This window comes from Marmota marmota, unplaced genomic scaffold (genome assembly GCF_001458135.2).
Source record: "Marmota marmota marmota unplaced genomic scaffold, marMar, whole genome shotgun sequence".
NCBI classification, from domain to species: Eukaryota; Metazoa; Chordata; class Mammalia; order Rodentia; family Sciuridae; genus Marmota; species Marmota marmota.
Window position 1 is genome coordinate 13,219,195 of NW_026000164.1, and position 27,223 is coordinate 13,246,417.

General features: G+C 44.3%; 1 protein-coding gene across 2 annotated transcripts in view; it reads left to right on the plus strand.

Annotated features, from left to right (window-relative positions):
* Positions 1-8,647: 8,647 nt before the first annotated feature.
* The window catches only part of Creb3l2 (cAMP responsive element binding protein 3 like 2), a 111,139-nt gene continuing 92,563 nt past the window's right edge, over positions 8,648-27,223 (plus strand). For both annotated transcript variants that reach the window (XR_007341842.1, XM_048786879.1), the window contains exon 1: positions 8,648-9,153. Coding sequence is in view for 1 of the 2 variants with exons in the window: in XM_048786879.1 (XP_048642836.1) it covers positions 9,052-9,153 (102 nt within the window). In the remaining variant the exon portion in view is untranslated. The remainder of the gene's footprint in view (positions 9,154-27,223) is intronic.

Here is a 27,223-nt window from a genome sequence, read left to right on the forward strand (position 1 = left end):
GCTGGTATTGATGAAGTTCTCTCCTCCGCCGCTTTCTGATGACATCAGATCTCTGCCATGTTGGTATCCTATGCGAATGGCAGCATTTCGTTCCCCTTGCCGGGCAACCAAAGCAACGGGTGAGTCCTGACCGGCCCTCAGCAGGACCCGGACCGAGAAGCAGTTTCCGTGGGCTCCTAGCCCTGGGCCAGGGCAGTTCCGGGAGCCAGAACTCGGCCGCTCCGTGCTCGGTGTAAGCTCCGATAAGAGTAGGCTCCAAGAAGCAGTCCCCGTGGGCTCAGTTCCGAGAATTGATTTTTAACTTAATGATATCCCAGTTTTTTCCAATCTATCAAATTGGGGGTGCTAGCTGCATTGCTTGGCTATAGCCACATGGTGGCAGTGTTGTAGAAATGACCAAAATCAAGGGCAGAAATTAAGTTCCTGTCCTTCCAGGTGTAGCTGCTTGGTTTCCTAGCTTCCCTCTTCTGTGTTGAAGAATCTCTCTTCTCCACCAACTCCTTTCGGTTGTGTCACAGTGCAAACCATATTCCCAGGTGAGGCTGCTACATTAGTTCTGAGACAAAACTGTGTCAAAGCCAAGTACATCCTTGATGCCTCTCTCCTGCTTCCCTGACCTTCACACATTTCAGCTCCCTCCTCCTCTCTGGGTCCCACTCCTCATATACTATCCCCATTTCTGGTGCCCTTAAGCTGTCAAATGTAACAACAAAAAACTACTCTTCCATTCCTGGGACAAGGTCACATTGAGAGAAGTTCAAAAGAGAAAAGCCTACTATCCCCATGTCGTATAGTGGACGTTGTTTCTAGAAGTGAAACCTGGAAATGGAGTCAACTGTTTGTTAGGGAATGAACAATGCTTCATCCTTTTTCAGTTTGCCATTGACGAGAATGCATTATGTGTGTATTGGAGATCTGGTGGGATGTTCAAGGTCTGTTGTTGAGTGAGTAAACGAAAAACACTCAAAAGTGTGCATAATAAAACAGTGACCAAACTTCCCTATGTTTGTATGTTATTCCATGAGCATAAAGAAAACTATGGAAAACTACACCCCCAGTCATTAACACTGATTACTTGGAATGGGACAGGGGCAAAGGAATGAGCAATGAAAAGATCTTTGTAAAAAAAGATTCAACTTAACAGCATGTGTGACAATTTAATCTCTTTGGTTTAAATTATTTATAACATGTAGAGCATATCTGTGTGTACACATATACACATATACAAATGCACCCAAATCGCTCTGTATATGTGAATCTATCTTTTCATTTATGTTTTCTTTTACAGTATGCCTAGACTTGGCCACATCAAAATTATAAAATTATTATTTTATTTCTAGTTGCCCCAGATAGTTTTGCTTTATTTGACACTTGCATCTTGATAAGATACAATTTTATTTTAGTTAATTTACTAAGATTTTAAAAGAAGCTTACTGCACTTACAGCAGGCTTCATCTCAGGGAAAAGCTGGTGTGAGTGAAAATTCAGAATGTAACTGTGGAGCTAGAGGGTGGCACTAGGAGGGTGGAGTTCAGGTCTTCCATGGACAGAGAGGGGGAGAAGGGCCCATGCCATGTGGCTGCTGCTACTCCTACCTGAGCTCTCTCTGTTGTCCTGGTGACTTCTGTCATCTCTGATCTTGTTCAGATGGGAAAAGATTTCTCTGCTTTCTGAGTTTTCATGGTCCCTGCTCCAGAATTTGAGAGACAAGAGAGACCGGTTTCCTTGGTTTCAAAGCAGAGTGGCTCCACCTAGTGGTCGTCAGGGGCTACTGTTTACCAAAAAGCAATCTGGGCTAAGCCAAGGCCTGCAGTTACTGGCAGCTTACCATTTCTAGCACTCACTCTATAGTGGTCAGCAGTTCCCTGGTCTTTTCCTGAGGATTTCAACCCACCTTTTTGCAGGACATAATTCAACCATAACACTAATAGGTCACCATAACATTACCACACAAATTCCTAGTGCAAGTACCCCCCCCCCTCTCTCTCTCTTTTAATCAAACATATTTCTCTAATTTTTTGATAAAACTATCATAGCCTTAAAAATAAGGCTTTTGTTCTAGGGGTAGTGACACATATCTGTAATCCCAGCTATTTGGGAGGCTGAGGCTAGAGGATCTCAAGTTAGAGGCCAGCTTGGGTACCTTAGCAAGGCCCTGTCTCAAAACAAGTTTTTAAAACAGGTTCTGGGGATATAGCTCAGTGTACAGATCTCTGTGTTCAATACCTCATACCCCAAGGCAAAAAAAAAAAAAAAAAAACTTTTATCTGACTTTTTTATTTCCTTCCCTTTTTTGGGGGAGGGGTGGTATGTGGTGGGGATTGAACACTGATCTAAATCCCCATCCCTCTGTTTAACTACCTTAGTGCTCAAAGTCCTCATTATCATTTCTTTAGGCTCCTGAGGCCTACAGCAATAGCCCAGATTTCCTCCAGAGAGACTGTAGATTCTCCCACACATCTCTCCCTTCTGATCTATGTTCAAGAAAGAATGATAACTGTGAAGGGAAAGATATTATTTCTGATTATATCATCTTAGTTGAAAGAAATTCCTCAAAGCTGAAATATGTGTTACAGTGAAGACTGTTTTCTGAGGGTTGTGGTGGTGTGCGCCTCTAGTACCAGCGACCTGGCTGAGGTGGGAGGCCTTCAGAACAGGAATCCTAATCCAGCCTAATCCATACAGAGACATGGTTTCCAAAAAACAAAACAAAACAAGATTTCTAGAACGGGAAGAATGAAAGAAGAAAGGTGAAGGGGAACTCAAAATTTGATCCCATTCTAAGCCAGAGGAGAGTGACAGGACATAGTGTGGTAGTCAGTTTTTTGTTGCTGAACCAAGACACCTGATGAGAACAACTTAGAGGAAGAAAAGTTTATCTTGGTTCACGGTTTCAGAAGTTCAGTTCGTGCTTGGGCAACTCCATTGCTCTGGGCTCAGGTAAGGCAGAATACCATGGTGGAAGGGCATGACAGAGGAAAGCTGTTCAGTTCATGGCAGAGAAGCAGAAGCTTATGGCTGGGAGAAGAAGAGAGGAAGCCAAGCGCCAGGAGAACAAGGTATAATCCCCAAGGGCACACCCCAAGTGACTACTTTCTCCAGCCATGCTCCACCTGCCATAGTTACCACCCAGTATCATAGTCCTTTCAAATGATTAATCCAACAAATGGATTAATCCACTGATGAAATTACAATTCTCATAATCCAATCATTCCCCTCTGAACATTCCTGCATTTGTCACATGAGCTTTTTGGGGAGTTAGGTATCAGGCGGACAGGAGCATGGAAACGTAGTTAAAGGGTTAATTCTGTCCACTGGGCCTACGAGCTCTCGGCCTGTTTTCTCTGGAGCAGCTCACACAAGGCCACTCGGAGCCAGCTTGGGTTTAAGAGATAACAGTATGTTACAACCCTCAACCAACAAGCTTGTTATTTCCAGGGTTGTTCTTCCTTCTCGGGGCTGAGGAGTGCAGGTCCAAAGACTCCTCCTCCAGTAAAAAGAACACAAGTTACCCTGCTCCAGGCCAGACCCAGATGAAAGAGGGCCTTGTGACCTTCACACAAACCAAAATAACACAGAGCTACCTTAGGTAGAAATGTGTGCAACAGGGACTTAAACATCAGATACAATCCTACTGTCAGTCAGAAGTTAAGGGACAGTGTTTGGGTGGGATTTCCCCCAGACCTCCTCCTACCCCCATAAAACTCAGCTCACAAAGAAGTGAGTTGTTGCTGTCCTGGGAGGACCCACTCTCTCTCTCCCTTGAGTGTCTTTCCCCTTTCTTCCTTCTCTTCTAATAAATTTTGCTGAACTCTTACCAAGCCTCATGTCTTGCTTGAAATCCTCTCACTCAAGAGCACCAGCGCCAAGAACACAACGTAATGGCCAGTAAGGCGATCACCTCAGGTATCATCTGACCTCTGTAACCAGGGGGTCATCTCCTACCCCAACCATAGCTCATGTTAAACAGAGAAACTCTCAAAAGATGGTAGAGGGGCTGGGGATGTGGCTCAAATGGTAGCGCGCTCGCCTGGCATGCGTGCGTGCGGCCCGGGTTCAATCCTCAGCACCACATACAAAGATGTTGTGTCTGCCAAATACTAAAAAAAAAAAAAAAAAAAAATTAAAAATTCTCTCTCTCTCTTAAAAAAAAAAAAAAAGATGGTAGAAAGCAAGAGTGTTGATGTGCTCATCGATGCCATCAATTGATACGTCTTCAGAATTCATTAAACAATGTTCAGCGATGAGACCAGCAGGATTTCATGGTGCTTTATGCTAAAAGGAAAAAAAAAAAAAACTGCTCAAGAGGGAAGAAAGTTCTCACAAATGCAAAAGTGACCATGTGATCCCAAATGATTCAAATAAGGAAGACAAAGGGCTGTCCTTTGCAGGTGGAGTGCTGAAATGAGCTCTTGAGTGCACACATACAAAGAAAGGAAAGAAGAAGGGGATGGGCCTCAAAGTGTTAGGTATCAGGCAGCCGTGATCCTGGATACGTAGTTAAAGGGTTGATCCTAAGCATAAGGGGCACTGTTTTCTTTCTTTTGGCTATGGGAGTTTTAGCAAAGAGACAAAGACAGATATCTGAGAGTAGTAAAATCATCAAGAAAGGATGAGCTTGCGCTAGGAACTCATGCGGTGAGGTTGATGGTGACTTGTTTGAATTATGTACCCCAAAAAGGGAGGCTGAAGTTCTAATCCTCAGCTTCCCAGAATGGACTTTATTTTTAAATAGAGTCATCACATGAAATTAGTTAAGATCAGGCCATACTTGATAGGTGGGAAAGACACAGGAAAGAGTTTGGCGCTCCAGAGGAGGAGCTTAGCACATCTATGGGGATGAGACAGAAATGAGAACCATGTAGCTATAAGCCAAGGGATGCCAAGATTGACAGCCTTCACCAGATGCCAGAAAGAGTCAAGGAAGGATTCTACCCAGACTCTCTCAGAAGGAGCCCCGCCTTGCTCACACCTTGACCTGAACCTTTAGACACGAGACCCATGAGACAAGTAAATTTCTGCAGTTTTAAGCCACCTGGTTTGTAGCATTTGCAAGCAGCAACCCTAGTAAAGCAATAGAACAGGCACCTGTCAACGTGATGACACCCTCTCTTGCTTGTCCTTGCCCACAGTTGTTCAGGGAGAGAGACCTTTAACCGTTTCTCGCACATTCCTCACAACTTCACTCAGGAAGGGCAAGTCTTCAATGCTCAAGGCATGAATCAGTGTCCAGGTATTGCTTCTGGGATGTTTTTGCTGCTTTTTGTTTTGCACAGTTTTTTCCTGTCCCCTCAGGTCAATTGTTCCTCTCACCAACAAAGAGCAGGCTTGCTACAGAACTCTCTCCAATGAATGGGCGAGCTCTGCTGAATCTCCTGCAAAGAGTCCAGGTGAAGAAAAAGAAGAAACAACATCTCTGGGACCATCACCAACTTCAGTTTCTTTGGCTGCTGTGACATTCATTTGGCTAGGTCTTGAGGTTAAAGGTCAGATCCAATTCCAGGAAAGCCATCTTCATGCAGTGGGGTTCCACACTTGAACTGAACATGGTCTTTTTTTTCTCCCCAAAGCACCAGTCTAGAAAAAGGTGAATGAAAGAGCCCCATTTATTTTTAAGAGTCTTTTTACAGAAAAAAAATGTGACTAAAATGATGTCTGGAATTTCCCAGGTACTTAATAAACTTTGTGGATAAAATGAAAACTGGGCTATTAAAAGGGAAATTTCAATGGTTTGATAGCTGTTGATTAGTCAGATGCAAAGCCTGCTGATGAATGGGGCCACATCAGTTTGGAAAGTGGTTTCTGTTTTCATGACAGAGAGATTGGCCAAGGGCCCAATTCTGAACACAATTTATCTTTATAATTGAGATGAAGGTATAGAAAGCAAGAAGAACAAATTTGTAAAACAAAAAAATTGGTGCATGAGAAGAAAGGAAATGATATCAGGAAACAAAATAAGAAATATATCTTGTCAGTTCATATATTGGATTTTGATTTGGGAAAGTATGATGTCTAATCATGCAGATGCCATTCATTAATAATAGAGAAGGGAACAAATGCAGTTACTCCCTTCCTCCCTCCCTTTCTCCCTCCCTCCCTTCCCTGTACTGGGCCTTGAACCCAGGGGTGCTTTACCACTGAGCTATATCCCTAGCCCTTTTGACTTTTTATTTTGATACAAAGTCATGCTAAGTTGCTCAGGTGGCTTTGGACTTGCCATCCTCCTGCCTCTGCCTCACAAGCCATGGTGCCCAGCTGTCACTATCTCTTAAAGGTTGCCAGACAGACTGGAGAAAGAGACCACTAAATTGCTCAGTCCTAATAAAAAGAGGGGAGGGGAAAAGTTTTAGTAATCAAGATGTAAAGCAGGAAAATGGGCTGGCTAGAAGTCTTGTCACATTTAGCAGGTAAAGGATACACAAGACAAAGGAGGCTGAAAATACTGTTAGAGATCATGATGTTACTAGAGGACAGATGTACTTAACCATGTCACTTAGAGTGACAGTGATTACGTCACCTACTGTACAAAGGAAGACCTCAGTGGCATAAGACACCATACATGGATTATTTCAGTGCCTGCAGGGGAAGAATCTGTGCGAAGCTTAGCTTGGTGCTCTGGTTCCGTGTCTTTCACAAGGCTGCAGGCATCTCAAGACTCACCCTGGCTCTACTTCTACATCCACTTGTGTGATTATTAGCTAAGTTTGGTTGCTCAGGGTTTGCTGGACCGAGGGTTTCAGTTCCTTGCTGACTCATGGTGGAACCCTTCCTCAGTTCTTTGCTACAGTGGCCTCTGTATAGGGAGCTTACAACATGGCGGCTGGCTTTCTCCAGAGCAAGCAAGAAAGAGAGGAAGAGAGAACAAGCACGTCAGGAGTCAGAATCTTTGTGATGTCTCCTCACTTTTGCCATATTCTGTTAGAAGGAAGTCTCTAGGTCTAGCTCACACTCAAGTGGGGTGCTTATGTACCGGTGCTGATTCCAGGACTTGGAGTACTGGAAGCCATCTGAGAAGCTGCCTGCCTTAAGGGGCATAACCAGGATCAGACTTTGTCAAAAAAGAAATGTCTGGCAGATAAAACACCTGCATAAAGAGAATGTATGTTTCTAATTTTACTTGTTCATGTTGAACACTACGTTAAAAACGCAGGTCTTTAAAAGTTGAAAGGGTGATCTATGAAAAAGACATGGTGAAGGAGGCTAATAGGTTGGAAAAGAAAAAAACAAGGACCTAAGAGAAAACAATTATATAAGGAAGGTCTGTGCCCATAAACTACACCTTTTATTTAAACATTTGAATGATTTCAAAAGACTCCAAGAGATAGTACCAGAAAAACAGAGTAGATAAACTGTTGCTTAAAGACAACATAAAGTTCTAAGACATTTGACTGTCTCCACCCACCAATAAATATTGTCAAGGGGACAAAGCAATACCTGATGTCTGAATGTACTATTGCAAGAAACACCTACCAAGAAACACTATTGCAAGGCTCCTTTATATTTAAGATGGGCAAATTATATTTTCAAGGACTGTTTCTTTAAAAGGAGGAATCAAAAGGAGGAAGAAAAATCACAATGCTGGGGGTAATTTCTTTAGGAAAAACCATCTCTTCTCTAATCTAGACAGGTGGGGTGGTCTGGCTCCTATCCATCTGTCAGGTCTTTCTCCCCCCACTGACGGCTAGGTGCACCTACTAATTAATTCCATTCAGATGCTACTCAAAAGTCACCCCACCCAGAAAGACTTCCCTGACCAACATCTAAAATAACATCCACTTACCCCACCCTCTTACCCTGTTTTAATTTTTCTTTACAGCAAGTATCACATTCCAAAATTATAATATGCCTTCGTTTCTTTAGCTTTTTATTAATCTGACTCCACCGGGAGTAAAGCTCAAAGAATTGAAGAACTTTAGCTCACAGCTGTGGGACCTGGAAAAATAGTCACTGACTCTTATCAATGTCTGTTGAATGAAAGCAAAAACAGTGAAGCCCATAAAAAAGAAAAAAAAAATCTATCTATATCTAACTAGATTTAGATATAGATAGATAAACAGTAACAGAGAATGGGAGAAAATATGAAGAACAATGACAGTTTGATAGAAATGTACCAATACAAACTTTGCTTAAGGGAATATTTATATTCGTGCGTAATGAATTTTTTAAAAAAAATCCCGACTCAAATGAGCTAACGTATTTGCAACATTTTGGACAGCACTTAAGTCTGCCCCATTTTTCTAATTCTGTCGCGCAGCAACTCTCATTTCTCAGTGAGACGGCTAATTTCTGGGGATCCTCAGGAAGGGGACAGGGTTCGGCCCCCCTTTTTTATAAAAATGTATTCTTGTCGCTATTTGACTGGCTGTGCCTCCCTGATTCCTCTCTGTTATTGGTCCGTCTCCCTGTCCATCACTTCCGGATCCAAGCACTCTATTGGTCCGCTATTGCAGACCGCCGGCAGCTGGCTCCTCTCAGGCAGGAGGAGTTCCCCGGTGACGTCAAGGGCGCCCCCCGCCCACATTCCAAGGCATGGGCGGAGACTTCTCATGGCTCTGCCTTTGTGGGCGGTACAAGGCGGAGAGAAAGACTTCTGATTGGGTCCAGCGGTGAGCCGAACATCCTATTGGTCAGTGGCCTGGAAGGAGGTGGGGTCGCAGCTGGATCCTGGAGCTAAGCTGAGAATCCCAGGGGACTCTGAAAGTTTGTGTCTGGAGCGGTAGTGGGAAGTGGGCTTACTGGGAAGGGATTTTCTTGGGAAGTGAGCTGACTTCATTTTGAATGCACATCCCACTTTAACCCCTGCAGCCTCCGGTCCGAGCCGTGGACGGCTGGCGTCTTCTGGGGATTCTCGGATCTCCGAGAACACTGGACGGGAGCCCGTGGCGGTTCTCTCTCAGGCAGGGAAGCAGACGTTTTCCTGTCTAAGAACACAAACTACTCGTACACACGCACACGCACCACACGCGAGAAAGGAATCTCGCTGCTTCAAGGCGGCTCCGCCCGGTCCCCTCCTGCCCCCAGCATCCTCGGCCCAGCGCGGATCCGACCACCATGGAGGTGCTGGAGAGCGGGGAGCAGAGTGTCCTGCAGTGGGACCGCAAGCTGAGCGAGCTGTCAGAGCCCGGGGAGACCGAGGCCCTCATGTACCACACGGTGAGGACTCGCGGCGGGGGCAGGGTGGCTTTTCAAGGGGGGAGGTGATGTTATCAGAGGAACCTCTGGAGACCTGCGAAGTGGGAAAACAATGTCTGGGAAAGGGCATGGCCAGAATAAAGAAGTCTGGAGAGAGGAGTAGTTTTTCTGTTCTTACAGCTAAAGGTGCACACAGGGCCCTTTGAAACTCTCCTAAGAATAATGACACTTTGTATTCCGTTAGCTATTTGTACTTTTCTCCTGCGGCCTTTTCATATCCGTAATATTGCTAACGATACTGTGGGAGGAGGGGGATGTCTTTTGAGAATAATATGCCACCGCCTAGTTTGCTATTGATTTTTGTCGGAAGGTGTTTTGTTTTGTTTTTTTTTTTTTTTTAAACGGGACAAGCTAAAGTAGCATTTTCTTTCCATCTGTCTCATATTCTCCCTCCTCCCTCCCTCCCTCTCATCCTTTATTTGCATTTTTAAAAGTACACGTGTGCACATGTATGTGTCGGAAAGCCTCCTCTCCATTAGGAGGAAGGCTGCTTGCTTTATTTGGCTTTTTAGACTGTACTGCCAAGAAATCTGCTTCCTCCCTCTTTAGAGGAAAGATCAGTATGGAAAATCTGAGGCAGTTACATATTTCAGAAGGCCTTTGAGGAAGGTGGGATAGCTCACCTTCCCTCTATGCCTCAGAGACTAAGCTGTCACAGAGCAAGCACATTTCTTTTAATGTTTCAATTTCAACTTTTTTGATATTAAATTTGCAAATTGGAATTTTTGTTTCCGATAGCCAGCACTGATCATATGCCTTTGTTGATATCTTTATCTCTTTGTTTCTTTTGTAGACATGTAGAAGTTTGTAATGAGAGAGGGAAAGCAAACACTGACGAGGAAAGGAGAGACTTGGCTGCTTTCCCTCTACGGTTCTTTTAATGGGGTCAGTGCCACGAAATTTGAAACTTTTGTAAAATGGCCTGCAGGCTCCACCTCTTTGGCCTTTGCCTCTGACTTACGTTATTTTGGGAAAAGAGTTGAGGGCCTCCCTGTTGATTCCCACCAAAGTGGTTGAGGTAGCTGAGAAGGGCTTGTTTTAAAAACCCAGAATGTAGGGCTAAGAGGGAGTGGTAGTTCATGCTGGGGCAAAAGCCAGATGTTCAGTGTGATCTGGGCTTTGCTCATTGAGCCTGTCCCAAGGAGACCATGTGGGCTGTATTTGGAATGGAGCTCAGATGTGTTTCCTGACCTCCATAAAGAACTTGGATTTTGGCCCTCAACTATCTTCTGAGTCTTGGGTGCTCCAGATGTTTATACTGACATGAGCTACATTTTAACCATGTATGGAATGGAAGCTATTCTCTTTTGTTCTCAAACATACTGTTCTATTACCGGGAAAATGTCTCATCTAGCTGCTATAATGCACAGATTTGGGGTAGTTTTTCAGGTGGTGGGACCCTGTGGCTTGCATTGTGAGATCACAGGTCAGGGTTTGAGATGGTGCCTGTGACTGTGGCGTTAACTTCAGGACCAGGACAAACAGCTTGGACTGACTCTAACGTCTTTCTGTACATTTTTGGGGGTAGACAGCTTAAATTCCTTTTGATATGAATAGCTCAGTTTTTCTCTGTTATGGTGGTAAAGCAGTAATGTGGGATGATTTTTCTACTAATCCTTTTTAAAATGACTCTTTACGTTCTCTACTTAGACAAGTGTTTCCCTTCTGAACAGCTCACACATGAAATGCTGCTCATTGCTGCAAGTGATGGCAACTAGCTGTGCATACATGAGTCAGTGTTGAAAGAGGCATTGGATTTAGTAGCATAGACCTTTGGATTACAGTCCTTTGAACTAAGAGAGGTTTGGTAGAGATTTGAAAGTATATAACGTTCCCATTTGTTTCTTGAACTCTTTTTGGGTATCCAGTTATCATTGCCATTTATCTGTAACATGGGGTGACCTGACCTCTAGCTGAATCTACATGTGGAAAAAAGATGGCCTGATGTGATTACGTGTGTATTCACAGGTATATTTATTCTTTCAATTAATATTTATTGAATATCTTCTATGTGCCAGACACTATTCTAAGCACCTGGGATACATCAGTGAACAAAAGCAGACAAAAATTCCTGACCTTGAGTAGCTTACATTCTAGTATGTGTGTGTGTGCATGTGCATGTGTGCATATGTGGGTGTGCACACGTGTGTGCATGGTCATATGTGCAAACTTAGGAAAGAATAAATAATAAATGATAAACAGAGAAGCAAAAAAGTATGTAAAACAATATAAGTGCTATGGAAAAAGTAAAAGTAGAACAGGATAATGGGGATAGAGAGTTCAAGAGAGAGGAATGGCAAAACATGGTATGGAAATAAGTTAGCATAATGAGCCTTTTGCACAAAGATTTGAGACAGGTAAGAATGTTGTCTTGACAGGATGAAAAACCAGGCAAAGGCCAGAAGGTGAAAGCACATCTGGTATGAGCTGATGGCAACATCCTCTCATGTTTTAGATTTCCCCATTTTGGTGAGTTCTTTTCCTTGAAAATACAGGTTACTTCTAAGACACCAGTGCCTGTTTTGGCAATGACCCAGTGAAACTTTCCAAATTCAGTGGATTGGGCCTGGTACAGGGAGAGGAGAGCCTGCAGTGAGCAGACAGGTGTAAGTTGGGAAAGTGTTCAGAGGTGGTGATGGCTCCCATCTGTGGAGTGCCACTCTCCCTAGGGGGAGGGATGCCTGCACACACCTGCTCACTCTCCAGCCCCCCAGGTCTCCACTCTTGGTTGGATGCTCTGATTTATTTTGCCATCTTGAAATTCTAACTCAGTTTTGAACAGGGGATCCACGTTTTCATTTTGCTCTGGTTCCCTAAATTATGTTGCTGGTCCTGCTAAAAGACATTATGTTTAGTGCTTTATGTCATTTATCCCTCTTCATGACCCAACGAGAGAGCCATCTTTATTCTCATTTTAAATATAAGAAAACCAAGGTTTAATGAGTTTAAGCAACTTGGCTCAGGCCCCACAGCTAATCAGTGACACAACCAGGATTCAAAACCAGGTTTCCCTGCCTCCAAAGCCCAAGTTCTTGCCCATCATGCTGTAGGAATGAGGAATCCTGACGTAAAGATAAGTGTCTGAATAAGAGATTGGGAGAGAATGACTGGGATACACAAACTGCTGAGCTCGAAAGCAGCTAATGTTTAACCAGGGCTGACGATGGCAGCCACCAAACCTTCTTAGCATGATCCCTCTCACTGTTCTAAAGAGGGATTTGGTTACCACATGCATGATTGCTAAAGCTCTGTTTTAGCAAACCTGTCACATACCTGATTTCAAAAATGTTCAAGTTGCCCAAGGCTGGGATTATAACGTTTCTCAGGTGCCTTCTGTGAGCCATCAAGAGCAATGTTTTTCTCATTTGGTTAGTTATGAAGTCTTTTGGTTCACAAGGACAAAGGCTTAGAGGAAACAGATTGAAAGTCTACAAAATAACAAAGCACACGAATGGGGCAAAAATGGACTTGCTCACCAGACCCTGAATTTCTGAAGCTGGGCTACTTCTTAAAGCTTAAAGAAGTTCTCAGGACTGGAGTAGCTTGGTGATAGGGCATGTGTTTAGCAACCTGGAGGCCCGGGTTCAGTCTCTAGCAACACACACACACACACACACACCCACCCACACACAGCAGGTTCAGAAAAGAGATTTGAAAATGAGGAGCATCTTAAGGTTTGATATCATTGTGAGATACCTTGCCTCTTATTCCAAGGATGTTGGGGAATTTTTAACATTCATGTTGTGTTCCTGTAAGATCTGTGCAAATTTCATTTCTGGGAATTCTCTGTGGACCTTTGCAGTTTAAAAAGCAAAATAATCTGTACATTTTATCTGTGTGTATATATATTTTTATATTTATTTTTTTGGTTGAAGTTGGACACAATACCTTTATTTAATTTATTTATTTATATGTGGTGCTGAGGATCGAACCCAGGGCCTCTCATGCGCTAGGCAAGTGCTCCACCACTGAGCCACAACCCCAGTCCCATTATCTGTGTATATTATATACGCACAGACTATGTCTGGAAGGATGCTCAAGAAGTGGATAACTGATTGTTTCTGGGAAGGTGATTTGGGGAACTGGAGGTCAGGAGAGGGAGGGAGGGAGGGAGGGAGGAGGCTCAGCTATACATTATGCCCTTTGATACTGTTCAATCTTGATCTCCCAGATGTGTTTAGAAAGTGAAAAAATTACAATTTACAGGCTGAAATTGGACTAGAGGAAATTTTAATCTGACTGTCCTTGGGGGGAAAGGGACTTTAGTGCTATGTTAAAACTCAATGCTACTCAAGTTTCTGGAGCCCTTGGATAGAGAGTAGGGGAAGTGGGAATGCTTGGTAGAAAGAGGCCCTCTGGGTGGTAGTTGACAGGGGGCTTGTGTTGGATAAATCTCATTAACTTGATGTTTTAGTCAGCTTTTTGCTGCTGTGACCAAAAGACCTGACAAGAATGATGAGAGGAGGAAAACTTTATTTTGAGGCTCACAGTTTCAGGGGTCTGAGTCCATAGAAGGCTGGCTCCATTCCTTGGGGCTCAAGGTGAGGCAGAAGATCCTGGTGGAAGGGTATGGCAGAGGGAAGCAAGTCAGGACATGGACACCAAGAAGCAGAGAGAGCAAGAAAGACTTCACTTGCCAGATACAAAATATATACCCTAAAGGCACGTCCCCAATGACCCCACCTGCCTATAGTTAACACTATACATTAATCCCTATCAGAGGATTAAATCAGTGACTGGGTTAAGGCTCTCATAACCCACTCATTTCTCTAAATTTTCTTGCATTATTGCACACATGAGCATTTAGAGGACACCTCATATCTAAACCATAACACTTGGCAACTTTCTTTTTTATATTCCTATTTAAGCATCAGGAAAATAAAGATTTTATAATTTTTTTGTAATGATCATATTACATACTTCTTGAAAAGTATGTAATAGAAATTCCGAGTCTTTGCAAAGATAGCAACAGAAGTTCTGCTTGTTTTAAACGCAAAACATATTAAAGCCAGTTATTTGTAAAATTATTTGGTGGTTAGGCTACTCACATTTTATTGCTGGCCAGTTTGTAAAGTAAAAGGGCTGAACCCAGACAGTAGTAGGTAGTGAATGTTCAACCTGCCTCTGGTGTCCATGTGGAAAGCATCCAGCTCCCTCATTGTGCACTGGTTGCTGAGAAGAAGTTGGCTGATCTCACAGGCTGGGTGGTTTCCTCTTCCTGCCACTGGGCACAGAGACTGATACGGTTCCAATGGGATATTGAAGATTTGGGTTTCTGATCCAGCTTGGGCTCATCTCCTACTATTGACTCCTGGCCAAATTCTTAAGGGGACCCAGAATCTTAAGGGGATCTGAGTTCTGCTTGGCTCAGAATGCTGTCACTTCTGGTCACCTGTCCTCTACCAGCTGAATAGGCATAGAATTCTAGCAGGATACAAAATTGTGAAGTGAGTATAATCTGTCTTCAAGGCCCTCTTTGAGCCTTTCTATACCTTTGCCTCTTTCCTTCTCTTCTTAGGTCATAAGGGATTATTGGAAAGTGTTCTCTTTTTAGTCCTCTCTTTTCTAATTTTATGTACAGGAACAATTTGATAGAATTAAGCTAAAATTTTAAATGTTAGTAAGGCTAAATGTATTACCCCTAAATGGACATCTACATTCAACTAGAATTACTTTGGGTCAAGAGGGTGAATCTCTAAGTGGAGAACTTAGGACAGTAGGCAGATGGTAGGGGAGGAATACTTGGGAAATGGGAGGTGAATTTCCCCATTGTTCCATACATGAACCCATAAGGCAGCCTTTGGTTCATGTGTTGCTAATTTACCTACGTTTTAAGGGATTTCCATTGACTCAGCAAAAAAATCTTTAACCCACTATTTTAGTATCTCTGAAATTGTTCTTGTGGTATTACTATTGGTTGAGGGAAGGTAGACATGGGCGAGACCCTGAAAGTTGAGTGGGAAGAGTAGTTTTGAATTTGCCCTCCTTCTCGAAAGGTCTCTGAGTTATAATGTTCTGTGGAAACAGCTCTGCTGTGCTGTTGTTCTTGCAGGAGAAATGAGGCACTGCATCTTGATTAATAGTTGAATTAATCACAATGCTTGCTGCTGCAAGTATCCAAAAGCCATTTCAATTTGGCTTCTACAAGCAAATTATTATCTCTTAGTGCAAGAGGCCTGGGAACATAGCTTCCTTTTTTGATGATTCAGTAGCTCCTCTGTGTTCCCATGGACCTTGGTTCCATCCATCATCTTGGAGACATGATGGACATAGGAGCTGCAGATGTTGCATTCGGATGGTATGGAGAGGAAGAAATGTCATCACTTCCTTATGTCCCTTTTTTAGAATGGAAGAGATTTTTCTTAGTAGTCCACCACCTGATTCTTCTTAGAGCTTTCTTGGTAAGGATTGGGCCACAAGATCATTTCTAAACCAAAAAGAAGCATGGGATTTATATGATGGATTTAGATTAATCATTTAGAGATGAAAGAGATATCGGGAGCTGGCTTGACCCTTAGTGCAGTAATCTGAGTTGACAGTTCTTTCCTTAGCCAAAAGGTGTATTCGTTTAAAAAAGGTGTGCTTGTTTGCTCAGAAAGGTGGGCTGGCAACTAGAAAATGCTTTAAAATTCACAGTAATTTGCCCTGAGAGCAAAAGAGCAAAATCACGATACTTGCAAAGTTCTGAGAACATTATTTAGCTGTGCCCCTATTGCCCAATGAAGGAAAACTAAGAGGCAGATTGGGCCTCTCTGGAGTGCATGCAAAGGCTGTTCACGGTGGGGGTGGGGGTGCTATGTCCTGGCTCACTTAACTAGGACACATAGAATTAACTATATTATTTGGACTCCCAGCAGCAGGGTCATGCCAGGGCTGGTGGTATCTAGCTGAGCCTGTAATCTTGCTTGACATGTAAGACAAGAATGACTTGCTCTGTTCAAGGTCCTCAGCGGGTGGAAAGCTGAATGCCGTCTTTCAAAGGAACAACTTTTCCTGTTGCATATGGCTATTCAAATACGGGTGATGCTGCGTGTGAGTGTTTGCAGTTTGAACGGACTGCCACAGCCTGGTATGGCTCTAACCTGTCTTCTGACTCTCTTGGGACAAATGGCCCTAGTCTTTTGCCAGGCAATCAATATGGTTGAGGCCTATAACTTCAGGTCATTTGAAATATCCACATGTGATCCCATAAGTGAAGGGGTAGTGTTTATGTTCCCTGCTCCTGCAAGATCAGAATTGAAAGGAAGTTATCATACTCCCCTTCTTTGAGCTTATTCCTTCTGCCTGCTCATCAGTTGCTTGCTGGCTCTACAAAATAAATTTCTAAGTGACCTTGATTTTTCTCCCCTGCATTGAATTGTTTAGGACATATATTAGGAGCATAGAAGGTTACAGGCCATTTTTCCTATGGAGAATCTGAAACTTGGAGCAGTAGAGATTTGCCCAGATGAAACAGAAGCTCCTTGAGGACAGGAGACAAAGTTATGTCTTCTCTATGCCCCCAGGATGCTTAAGTCAAGAGCAGGGTGCGCAAAGTTACATAATAACTACTTGTTGCTGACACAGTGGAGCAGGGCATCCTGGAGAATGGATAAGCCGAGTGGCCTGGGCCTCTTTTGTTAGTGTATTTTTTTTTTTTAAACTCTGAATTCTTCTGAATGTTTCTGCAAATGTAGACATTTATTATGTCAGTAACCTGGGTAATTCAGTGTCAGCATCTATTTTTGTTTTGTTTAGAGAAGGTAATAAGGGTAGAGTGACTAACAGCCCCAGTTTCCCTGGGAGTGGAGGTGAAGGCAGTGCTGTGGAAAAGGGTGGGGCTTGCATCCAGGCAGATTTGGTGTGGACAGCCATTGGTTCCCTGGTGGCTTTAGGCAAATTATTTGAATCTGGGTTTCTCTTCATGCCATTTCCTGGCTTGTAGTAGATGCATTTTTCCACCTTGCCATCTAAGTCAAATGTCTTTTCTTTGAGGACGAAATGTCCCAACCTTAGGAGTCTGACATCATTCAGAAGCAGATGGGGTCTGTTATTATTCTTTTTTGTGCATCTGTATTTTCTCTCTTCCCCTCTTCTACCTTCTGCTGTAAACACAGGTCTCTGCCTTGCACACATGCTTGCCAGATGCCCCTTCTTACTCATTCTTCCTGTCTTGTTTATGGCTAGGTTTTCTCAAATAAGCGGTCAACAGCTGCGGCCCCCATTTCCTCACTTGCCAATCCTGTGCAGACCTCGGCTCTAGTTCTGATGATGATCACAGGTCCTTCGACCTTCCCGTAACTGTAGAGTCCAAGAATCTCTTCTCTGTCCTTATCTGCTGGGCTTCATGGAAATATCTGGCAGTATCGACCACAGGGCCATCTTCTAACTCATTTTTGCTTGGGTTTCATGGCACTCTGGGGGGCTTAGTTTTTCCTCCTCTCCTTCTCGCCTGTCAGATGTGAGCATTTAGTGTTTAGCTTTCTATTCTCCCAGTCGCTTCCCTGTCTGTCCCCTCTGTTGTCTTCAGTGCAGATGGCTCTTAGATCTTTGTGTCTGTTGTTTGCTGATGGAAAGCAGGGGATCTTTGGAGTATGACCCAGGAGTCTTCTGGGTTCGCTTTGGCTGCAGAACAACTCTGGCCGGGTAACCCTTGAATCTTCGTGATGTGTTACTCTGACTAAGAAGAGCTGGGGACACTTTGATCTCCCTTATCACAGCACTCTGTTTATGTCAGGGAAGGTTTAGTGACCTAGCTCTCCTGCAGTGTAAGCCCAGGAGGAGCTCAGGAGTCATTCCTGGGACATAGATGCTTCTAGAATCCATGTCACCCATTAGGTGCAGGCTGTTTTGATTAGACTTTTGCTTACACTCTGGCTTAGTAAACCTTTTGGATTTTGGTGGGCATATAATTTTTTTCTACTGCTTGGAATATTAATGCAAAGGAGAGACAGAGCCTCTCAGATCATGTACATTATATTCCTCTGGTTTGTAAGCAGTAGTTAGGCTCAGTTACAGTCCACTCATGTTAAAAGGCCTCATGTTAGAGTTTTACATTGTTCTCTACTGGTATCATTTGTTTATCTGACCTTTGCTGATGTTTACTGAAGAATGTTGATTTTTTTTTTTTTTCAGTTGAGCTAGGTTATACTGAACCACCCAAATATTCATGTCTGTTTTTTGTTAGACATATCAATGTTAGCTCTTAGAAGACAGTTTTTCTTTGGAAATAAAGCATTTTGACCTGTGAATGCATTGTAGTGCATTTTGCTTCACACCCTGTTAAATGCTGCATTTGTGTTACATGGTCCTGAAGTCCTGTTTGTATTTCATGTATTGCACTTCTACCATTGAATGTCTCCTGTCTAAAAAAATGGGCTATTAACACAACAGCAACGTTCATTTGATAGCATATTTCACTGGGGCAACTCAATTGGCAAGGGTAGTTTTGCATTTTATAGTCTCTGCTTTCTGACTTAAAACCTTGTTTCAGTAAAACCCAGACAAAATAAAGAATGGAAAAAAAGCACAGAGGTAGGAGACACTTTTTTAACATTAAAAGAAGTCTTCCTTAGACTTCTTGGCATATATAAGAGGAGTCTGGGGAAAAAAAATCCACAAATAGTTTCCCAGTTGTCTGAGTGGAAAGTCCTGGTTTTTAATATTTCATATCTTGGAAATGTCTGAATAGTTTTTGTGTAAAGGGAAATTCCTTTTGGCTGAGAAAGAGCTTGCAGGATTCAAACTGATAGGGCCATGCTTTTAGAAAACTTGGAGGAAATAGGATTTGTGATGAAAATTCTTTTTCACTGGCCAATTGTGTTAAACAGAAATGTAACCCAAGGTTACCAGTGGGGGTGTGTTTAAAGGTTCCGCCATTAACTCCTTGCTTCCCTTTGTTTCCTGTCTGCACATCCTGGGGAAACATCTCTCACAGCTGGTTGTTCCGCAGATTGAGGAACTTTATGAACTGCTTTTCTAAATCTGCACATGTTGCAGGCAAGGGGCTCTCCCAGCAGCATAGGAAGGAAGGTCGGTAAGCAAGTCTTGGAATTACAAGTCAATAACCTGATGTAGGTATTTCATTAGAGCTGTGCTCAGAGAATTTCTGTAACAGAGAGGATGGAATGATAAGTCTGAAGGGGATGAAGAGCTGAGGAACACTTCACAGAACAGGTGATGTTTACAGTGGATATTGAGATATAAATAGGAGTTCTCCAGGCTTTGGGAACAACAGGTAGAAATGTATACATGGTCATGGTTGTTCCTGGGAATCCCAAGTAGGTTTTTTTTTTGGTTTGAGAATAGAGTGCTCTGTAGAGAGTGTTGGATGATATGTCAAGATCATAGAAGGTTTGCCTGCTTTGGTGGCCAGTTGGGTATTCTTTTGTATGCAGGAGGGCGGGAGGCTTTTAACCAGAGAGAAACAGAAAGAAACCCTAGTGGTATAAAGGATGCATTGGAAGGAAGAAGGGGTGGTGCCAAGATAATCTGCTGGGTGGCTTTTCCAGAGAGGAGCAAACGAATGTGGGAGACTAGGAACTAGACTAGGAGATTTGAGGGTGGGGGAGGGAGGGAGAGTGGGTGCAGGAGACATCCTGATTTATGGCTTGGCAGAGATTGGCAATATTTGGAGAGCAAATGAGTTTGGTGGGGAAGATGACGAGTCCAGTTTCAGACGTGGTGACTAATGTGTTGCAGAATACCCAGGAGCCTAGGAGGCATTTGGAAACTGGTAGACTTCTGGAGAGAGGCCTGGACTAGAGATGTAGATTTGGGTGTTATGCGTCTCATAGTGGGGTGGTGGCGAAGCCGAGAGTCCATATCAAATAATTCGGAGACCAGAGTGAGAGGAAGGAGTGGAGCATGTAACTCGGGTGGGCACCTGATACCTTGGCAGGGGAAGCGGGTCTGCAGGTGAAAGGCAGAAGGAATTGGCAGACAAAGAGAAAGCCAGGAAAATTCCATCACAGCATCCAAAGGAGAGGGAGTTGCTAGAGAGAGGTCAAGATAAAGACACTGTCTGCGCTCTTGAGTTGACTGCCAAGAACCCTGAGGACTGCTTTGCGGGTAGCCCAGATTGGTATCTGTGTGTCAGCAGCCATAGGTCTTTGCTGGAGTCAGTCCCTGGGCATGGCCTGCAGTGTCTGCCTAGGAGGAAGACGCATGTCCAGGCCACAGCACAGACTGCAGAAAGGTAGCAACCGAGAGTAAATGCGCTGCACAACACACAGCACTGCTTTGCTTTCAGACCAAAATTAATGTCACGCTTCAAATCTGACCCTGTAGACATCACTGGCGCCTCGGTGACTTTATTAGGGTCTTTTCTTCCTCCTTCTCTCCAGATTGAGTCCATCTATTTCTGATGTCCTTCCAGTTGGCAAGGAGTGTTTGTCCTTGTGTGTGTGTGTGTGTGTGTGTGTGTGTGATCTGTTTTCCTCAGGCTTCAGGGTGTGTGAAAAGGTGGCCTGAGTTACCTGACAATTACTAAGTGGGAGACTTTTCCTTTCTGTATTTCTTCTGAGTCTTTCACTGAGAAAGTATGGGATCCACTGAGTGCTGAGGATGAGTTTAGCCCAGAGGCATCGGCAGTATTGAGGTGGTAGACAAACAGAGACGACCCCCACCCCCAAACTAACTGGTGCCGTTTTTGTATGAAATAATAACAAGAGCAGGTGATGACAAAATACTTTGCAGTTAGAATTGGAGCCTGTAGAAAGGACCTTAAAATAAACAATAGTGGCTTCAAAGAACATGTTAAGCTATAAGCAAGCTCTTGTTCCAGGACCTCCAGGGAGCTATGGCAAGGCACATCCCTGCTCCCCTCCTGAGCCCTCTTTCGTGCTGCTTCTGGATTCTGCCCTGACTCTCAACTTTACGGTATCCAACCGTGTTCCTTCCCTGGCTCTCAGGCCTCCCGAGGACATGAGAGACAGGGATGGGAGGGCAAGCTCTTCCTTTGGATCTGAGGCCAGGCACACGAGAGCTGGGCAGTAAGGAAAGTTCTGCTTCCACCAGTTGGAGCAACCCAGGCTTCTTCAAGGAGTTTAGGATTTACTCCCTGGTCCAGCAGCCTGGGGACCCGGTGGAGATGGGATGATGAGATGACTGTCACATTCTTTCCATGAGAAAATGCCTTGGGAGTCTGAAGCACCCATGCTAAACACCTTTTATAAGAAACAGGTTTGTTTTTTAGATTTGGCTGTTAGAGCACTTTTAGGTACCTAGCAAAACTGAACAAAAATATACAAAGAGTTCCAAGAGACCCTGCCCCCCAGCACCTGCAGCCTGGCCTACCATCAACATCCTGCTGGGACAGACCTGTGGAATGTGGATTCCTGGGCTGGGGTTACCTGTGGCAGCTTTTGATTTTAACTTTGTTTTTTAACATTAGCTGCAGATAAGCTTTCCTTTGTACCCAGTAAGAAGACAAATTGGCCTATCAAGAGCCTCAAACATAAATATGCGTGTGCGCTGTTTTTATTTTGTGTTAACAAAAACATAGTCAAACACCCAGGTGCAGAGCTATAGATTTCAGTTTCAGTAGAATACAATTGAAAAACTGTTTTCATCCCTCTTTCTATTTACAGATGACTTGGTCATTAGACACTGTACTTTGCAAAGGGACAAGGAGCCAGTGGGGAATTTTTTGTAACCAAAGACCCCGAGGCTGGTCTTTGAAGGTGTGACTTTTAACCCCCTGCCCTGAGATGGCACTCAGTTCTGAGGTGTTGCCGGTGGTGGTTTTTCTGGTTCTGCTGTGGTTTGCAAGTTTTCTTTCCAGGTCTTCCCTGTAGCCAATGGCCCACATTTGGGAGCTTCCAGAAAGTCTGGGACTCTGGGCTGAGGCCAAGACCAAACGTAGATGGAGAAAGACCTGCCCCCCCTTGGGTTGGAGGGCATCATGTTCTACCTATAGGTACCCAGTGACCCTGGCACTTAGGAGCATTAATTTATTTTTCTCCACTTTTCAATGATTTCAGAGAAGCTCAGGAAGAAAACTTCAGCTAAAATCTGAACTTTATGGGAAAAATTAGTACATAAAATATGGCCTTTGTATTGGGTCCTACTTGTGGAAAGACATTTAGGGAAAAACAACCTACATGTTCTTTTGGCTCCTACCTAAATCCCTGAAGGCTCAAGGCCTGGTATTGATTTGCACGACTGAATTCCCACTTTGGTGATATTTCATCATCTGCTTCTGAAGAACTGAAATTCTCTGTAGGTTTTGGGTGGGGGAAGGGTTGGCAGCAGGTGTTGGTATTCTTTGTTCTAAGAGGGAAGACGAGAATGCCAGGCTGTGTCTCTGTCTCCTGAAACAACCATCTGTTCCTGGACATTGAGATCATCTGCATTGCTTTTTCTAATATAAATAACTTTTCAGGGGCTAATTGTGATAAATTTAGAAATCTGTGAACACGAGGAGATAGACAAGGAACTAGAAGTGTGGCCTTGAGCAGCCCAAGCAGGGCTGCTGCCCACAGCCTCAGGGAGAAGCTAGTGGCTGCTTCATCTGAGTGACACTGCTGACCCCTGCAGCTTCCCAGCAGAGCAACTTTGGATTGCTATCCTGAGCCACACGCTCTCCCTCTGGCCTGTGGCCTGACTGCTTCTGGCCTTGGGATTTCCAAAGCAGTCCAGAGAAGCAGAGCTTTCTTGGGAAGCAGGATTCTCAGCTGGTCCTCTGAGCCTTTCTTTCTGGACCAAATCAGCCTTTTATCTAACAGAAGTCCCTTGGAGATTCTAGCACATGAATGTATCTCTTTCCATCGTATCTTGTTACTTTGGCAATTTCAGTAGTATTCTGGGAGGAAGGATCTGTGCCTTAAATGTCATTAAAGCAAAAATATTGTTGCTGATAATGGGGTTGAATGTGAAAGAAAGCAAAGGCTTGGTCTCGGAGACTGACAGGTTTTAACAAATTACCTGATGGTTCTTCTCTCCTGAGCTTCATCACTTCAAAACAGTTGGCAGTTTGGAGACTTTTTGATGTCTTTGGTCTTTTGTGAAATGCAGACGCCTTTCATGGAAAAGTCTGTTCTTTGGATTTGCCAACTGAAAGAAAAATATCCTGGTAGGTATTTTTCCCCCCTCATTGCTCTTTTTAGAAACTATCATCAGAGCCAAATTTGCTTTTAGAAAAACAAGACAAAAAGCAACAATAGCATCAAAAACAAGAAAAAAAAAAGTACAAAAATCACAAGCATATGTGTTCCTTGGCTGGAAAATACAGTAATTTAAACATGTAGGGACTTACTTATGTCATGAACCAAGAAGTCCCGGGGTAAGCCTACCAGGCTGCTGTAGTAGTTGGCCAACTCCAATGGGGCCCAGAATTTTCCCACCCATTCTTTAGCAGATAGACTTTTGTCCTCGTGACTACAAGATGGCAGCTGCACTTCCAGCCTCCATGGTGGAGGGAAGTGGAGGATGAAGCAGGAAGGGGTAGTACCTGTATCTGAAAAGTCATGGCTTCCTCTTGAGATCTCTAGCAGAATTCCTCTTAAATTTCACTGGCCACCCCTACCTGCAAGAGAGGCCAGGAAGGTGCATGTTTTATAGCTGGTTATTTTCCTACCCCGAACAAAATTGGTCTGATAGTAAGAAGGAGGGGCAGGGTGGGTATTGAGTAGCCAGACAGCAGGGTCTGCCACATCACAGGATGACATGTCCCCAGACTTACATGGTCGTTGATCTGGTGGGGACTTGTGAGCTGCCTGAGCACAGCCCCTTCATCTCACAGATAAGGGAACTACTTTCTTTTTTTTTTTTTGGCTTCTGCACCATGGGCCAAAACCCTCCATTGCATTTCTTAGCACTCCTGAGCCAAGATGCTCATGCCCTGATCTGTAAACTGTGGCCGGAATGTGAGTGGGCTGTGAAGTCCCTTTCACTGGAGAGGAGAGTGGCAGGGAACAGGCAGTGTGTGTACGGGAATCAAAAGACCCGATTATGCTTTCTCAGGAAAAGCAGCTGGCCAACAATAATCACTGGGCTGCCTTTGAGTGCAGAGCCTGGAATCCGGCCCCCTGGAATGATCACAAAAGCCACGGTAGACTTGGCCTGCCCTGGAGGGCTGACAGTGGCACGGGAGAGACAAAGCAGAGGTAAAAGCCAACAGTGAGGGACATCCATGGCGATCTGAGTGCCAGGAAGGTGGCTTGCAGGAGCTGGCTTGACCCGGGATTTATAGTCTTGTTATTTGGGATATAAAAGTACTGACTGGGGAGTGAGCAGCTTTGCCGGGTTGGAGCAGCTTAATAATAGACCTGCAGGTTGGTGTGATTTTAGAATAGCACCAAGAGTCAGCTGTGCTGAGGGATTCCTTGTGCCATCTGGAGGGGTAGTAAGGTGGCCAGATTTGTTTGGGTCAGGTCGAAAGGAGCACTGGCTCAGCACCAGCATTCTCTGCAAATTTTTAATTTCAGTCCTCTTCTTCCTTCCCCTCCTATGGTAGGAACAGTAGTCCTGGCATTTTGTTTCTGCCCTGGCTTCTCCTGTTTACCCTTCCCTCTCCTGGGTCCTGCACCCAGGTGCTGGACAATGCTCTAGGGGACATTCTCTGACTTTGCCTTAGGGTCTACATGGTAGACAGCGCAAAAATGAGGGCCCTAGCATCTTGGAGCTCCTGTGCTCCTCAATGGACCAGGTAGACTGTGCTTGTCATCAAGATGTATTCATCTGCTCACGCTACTGTAACAAAACACCAGAGAATGGGCAGCTTAGACAAGACATTTACTCAGAGTTCCAGACACTGTGAAATCCAGGATCAAGATGCCAGCCAATTCTCTTCCTGGTGAGGACTCTTCCTGGCTTGTAGGTGGCTGCCTTCTATGTCCTCACATGATAGAAGGTGATTTCTCTTCCTTCCTGCTGTGTCCTCCTCTTATAAAGCTACTGAAACCATCAGGAGGGTGAGAACCTCATGATCTCATTGAACCCTAATTACCTTCCTCAGGTGTCATCTCCAGATACCCTCACATTGGGGGTGAGAGTTCAGTATGTGAATTTACAGGGGACACAGTTCAGTCCATGGCACTGGGGACTTACTGGAGTTTCGTGATACTCCCAAGTGACAGTGCTGGTAACCAGGTCAGTGTGCCTGCTATTGGAAGAAACCCGTGAAGGTTGAAAATGTTTCCTGTGGGGTTCTTGAACTAAGTTCCTGAACTCATGTGGGACTGGGACACTCTGGAATTGCTCTCCAGGATGTTGGATGTGCAGGATATTGAATGCTCCTTGCAGAGCACTCCAGAGAAACCCATTCCAGAGAAGAGGGGACACTCTTGCTGCTAGGCCCTAATTAGACCCTCACGGCTGGCAGGTAAGCTTACCACCCAAGAACTAAAGAGAGCCCTTCACCAGCAAGCTGCGCTGTGTCTGTACGGCTGCACCTGAAACCTAACCTCAGCCCTTTGCATTTTTTGGAGAAAACATTGTTTTTTGGAGAATAAATGAAATGAGTGGCCGTCATACATCATAAGCCAGAAAAATCAATTGCTTTTACATTTCATAGGATTCTCAAGATTCTAGCTCAGAGAAGACAGAGGTTGAAATCTGACCACAGAGGCTCTCATCACACGTTCATTCTTACCTTCCTGAGCTCACCCCTTGCATCCCGGAGAACCTGGCTGGGTGGCTCTTCTAGGCTAACTGATTGGAAGCAAGGGTGGGGCTTCTGGGTACACCTTTTTGGTCTATGATGTTTGTCTTCCTAATTGATTTCTGTGGAGACTAGTACTTTCCAGCCCCAATTTTGCTGCTTCTTCTTTTTCCTCCTTCTCTACTTCTTGGTCCTTCCACATGGATAATCCTTCTGAATCCATTTTGGGTTTTATTTGACCTTGTGTTATATGTTTCCCTTGAGTCTCTTACATTTTCCTTTTTAGAAATCTGGAAAACGTGAATAAATTTAAAGAGCACAATGTCTTAGATTCTGGGTTTACCTGAGGGCTGTGCTCCTCACACCGCCCAGTGTTGGAGGAGGCTGAAGGCATTTGCCCGTGTCCTGCCCCCTCCCCCACCTAGCCTTCCTGGTGGCCTCCTCTTTCTGTCCTTGTCTTTGCATCTTTGTATCCTTTGCTCTCCTCTCTCTTCCACTAAGGCCTTTCCCCTCTTCTCAGGGTTCTGACTTTGCAACTGTTCCTAGTGCTTTATGCAGCCCTGAATTCAGGGTTTAGAACCTGTTCCCAGATTGTCCTGCCTTATTGCAAGTGAGGTCCTCAGCAGCTGATGGCATCCTGAAGGGTGTCACCTAAATGGTGTGCATCATTGAGGGTCTGTGTGGGTCTGTGTGTGTGTGTGTGTGTGTGTGTGTGTGTGGAGGGGGGGCTCTACAGCATTTGGAAACTGTAGAATTGACTTTCCAGATGTATGCAATAGCTGGTGACAAAGGAGGGGTCGAGTTGTGAAATACCAGGGGCTGACCTTTAAATAAGAGCAGTGAAGAGAGGAGCTCATCACTTTGAGTGGTCAGTGAGGGCTTTCATTGGTGGCAGTGGAAAATTTATTTCTTATTTTGCCTTTCCTGGTCCCCATTGCCCAGAGTCGAGATACTGAGCCTGTAGCTCTACCCGTTTTGGAACCTACAATGAGAAATCCAAGCCCTGCCTTTTAGCAACCTGGCTTGCAGTTTGGGGAAATGTGAAACTAACCTTGCTATTTATAAGTGTCTGTAACTCTTGGGTAAGCCCTGGCACCAGCAGCTTTTCCCTCCTGGTCCCTAATTGTGTTTGTCCAGGACGAGGGGGTGCTTTCTACTGGTGTAGGACCTTCTCAGCTGGGGCCTCTGGTCACTTCCTTGGCAGCTCCACCTCTGAGCTGCTTCAGCCAAAGGAACCCTCTGGAACCTCTGGCCATCCCCACTGTATACAGCAGTGATTCTCAGTCTTGGCTACATGTCATACTTACCTGGGAGCTTAAAAAGTCTTGATGCTTGAGTCCCAGCCTGAGATTCTGATTTGATTGGTTCGGGGATGAGGTCCAGGCTTAGGGAATTTTGAAAGCATTCTTGTACTTCTAAAGTGAAACCAAGGTGAAGATCCAATCGATG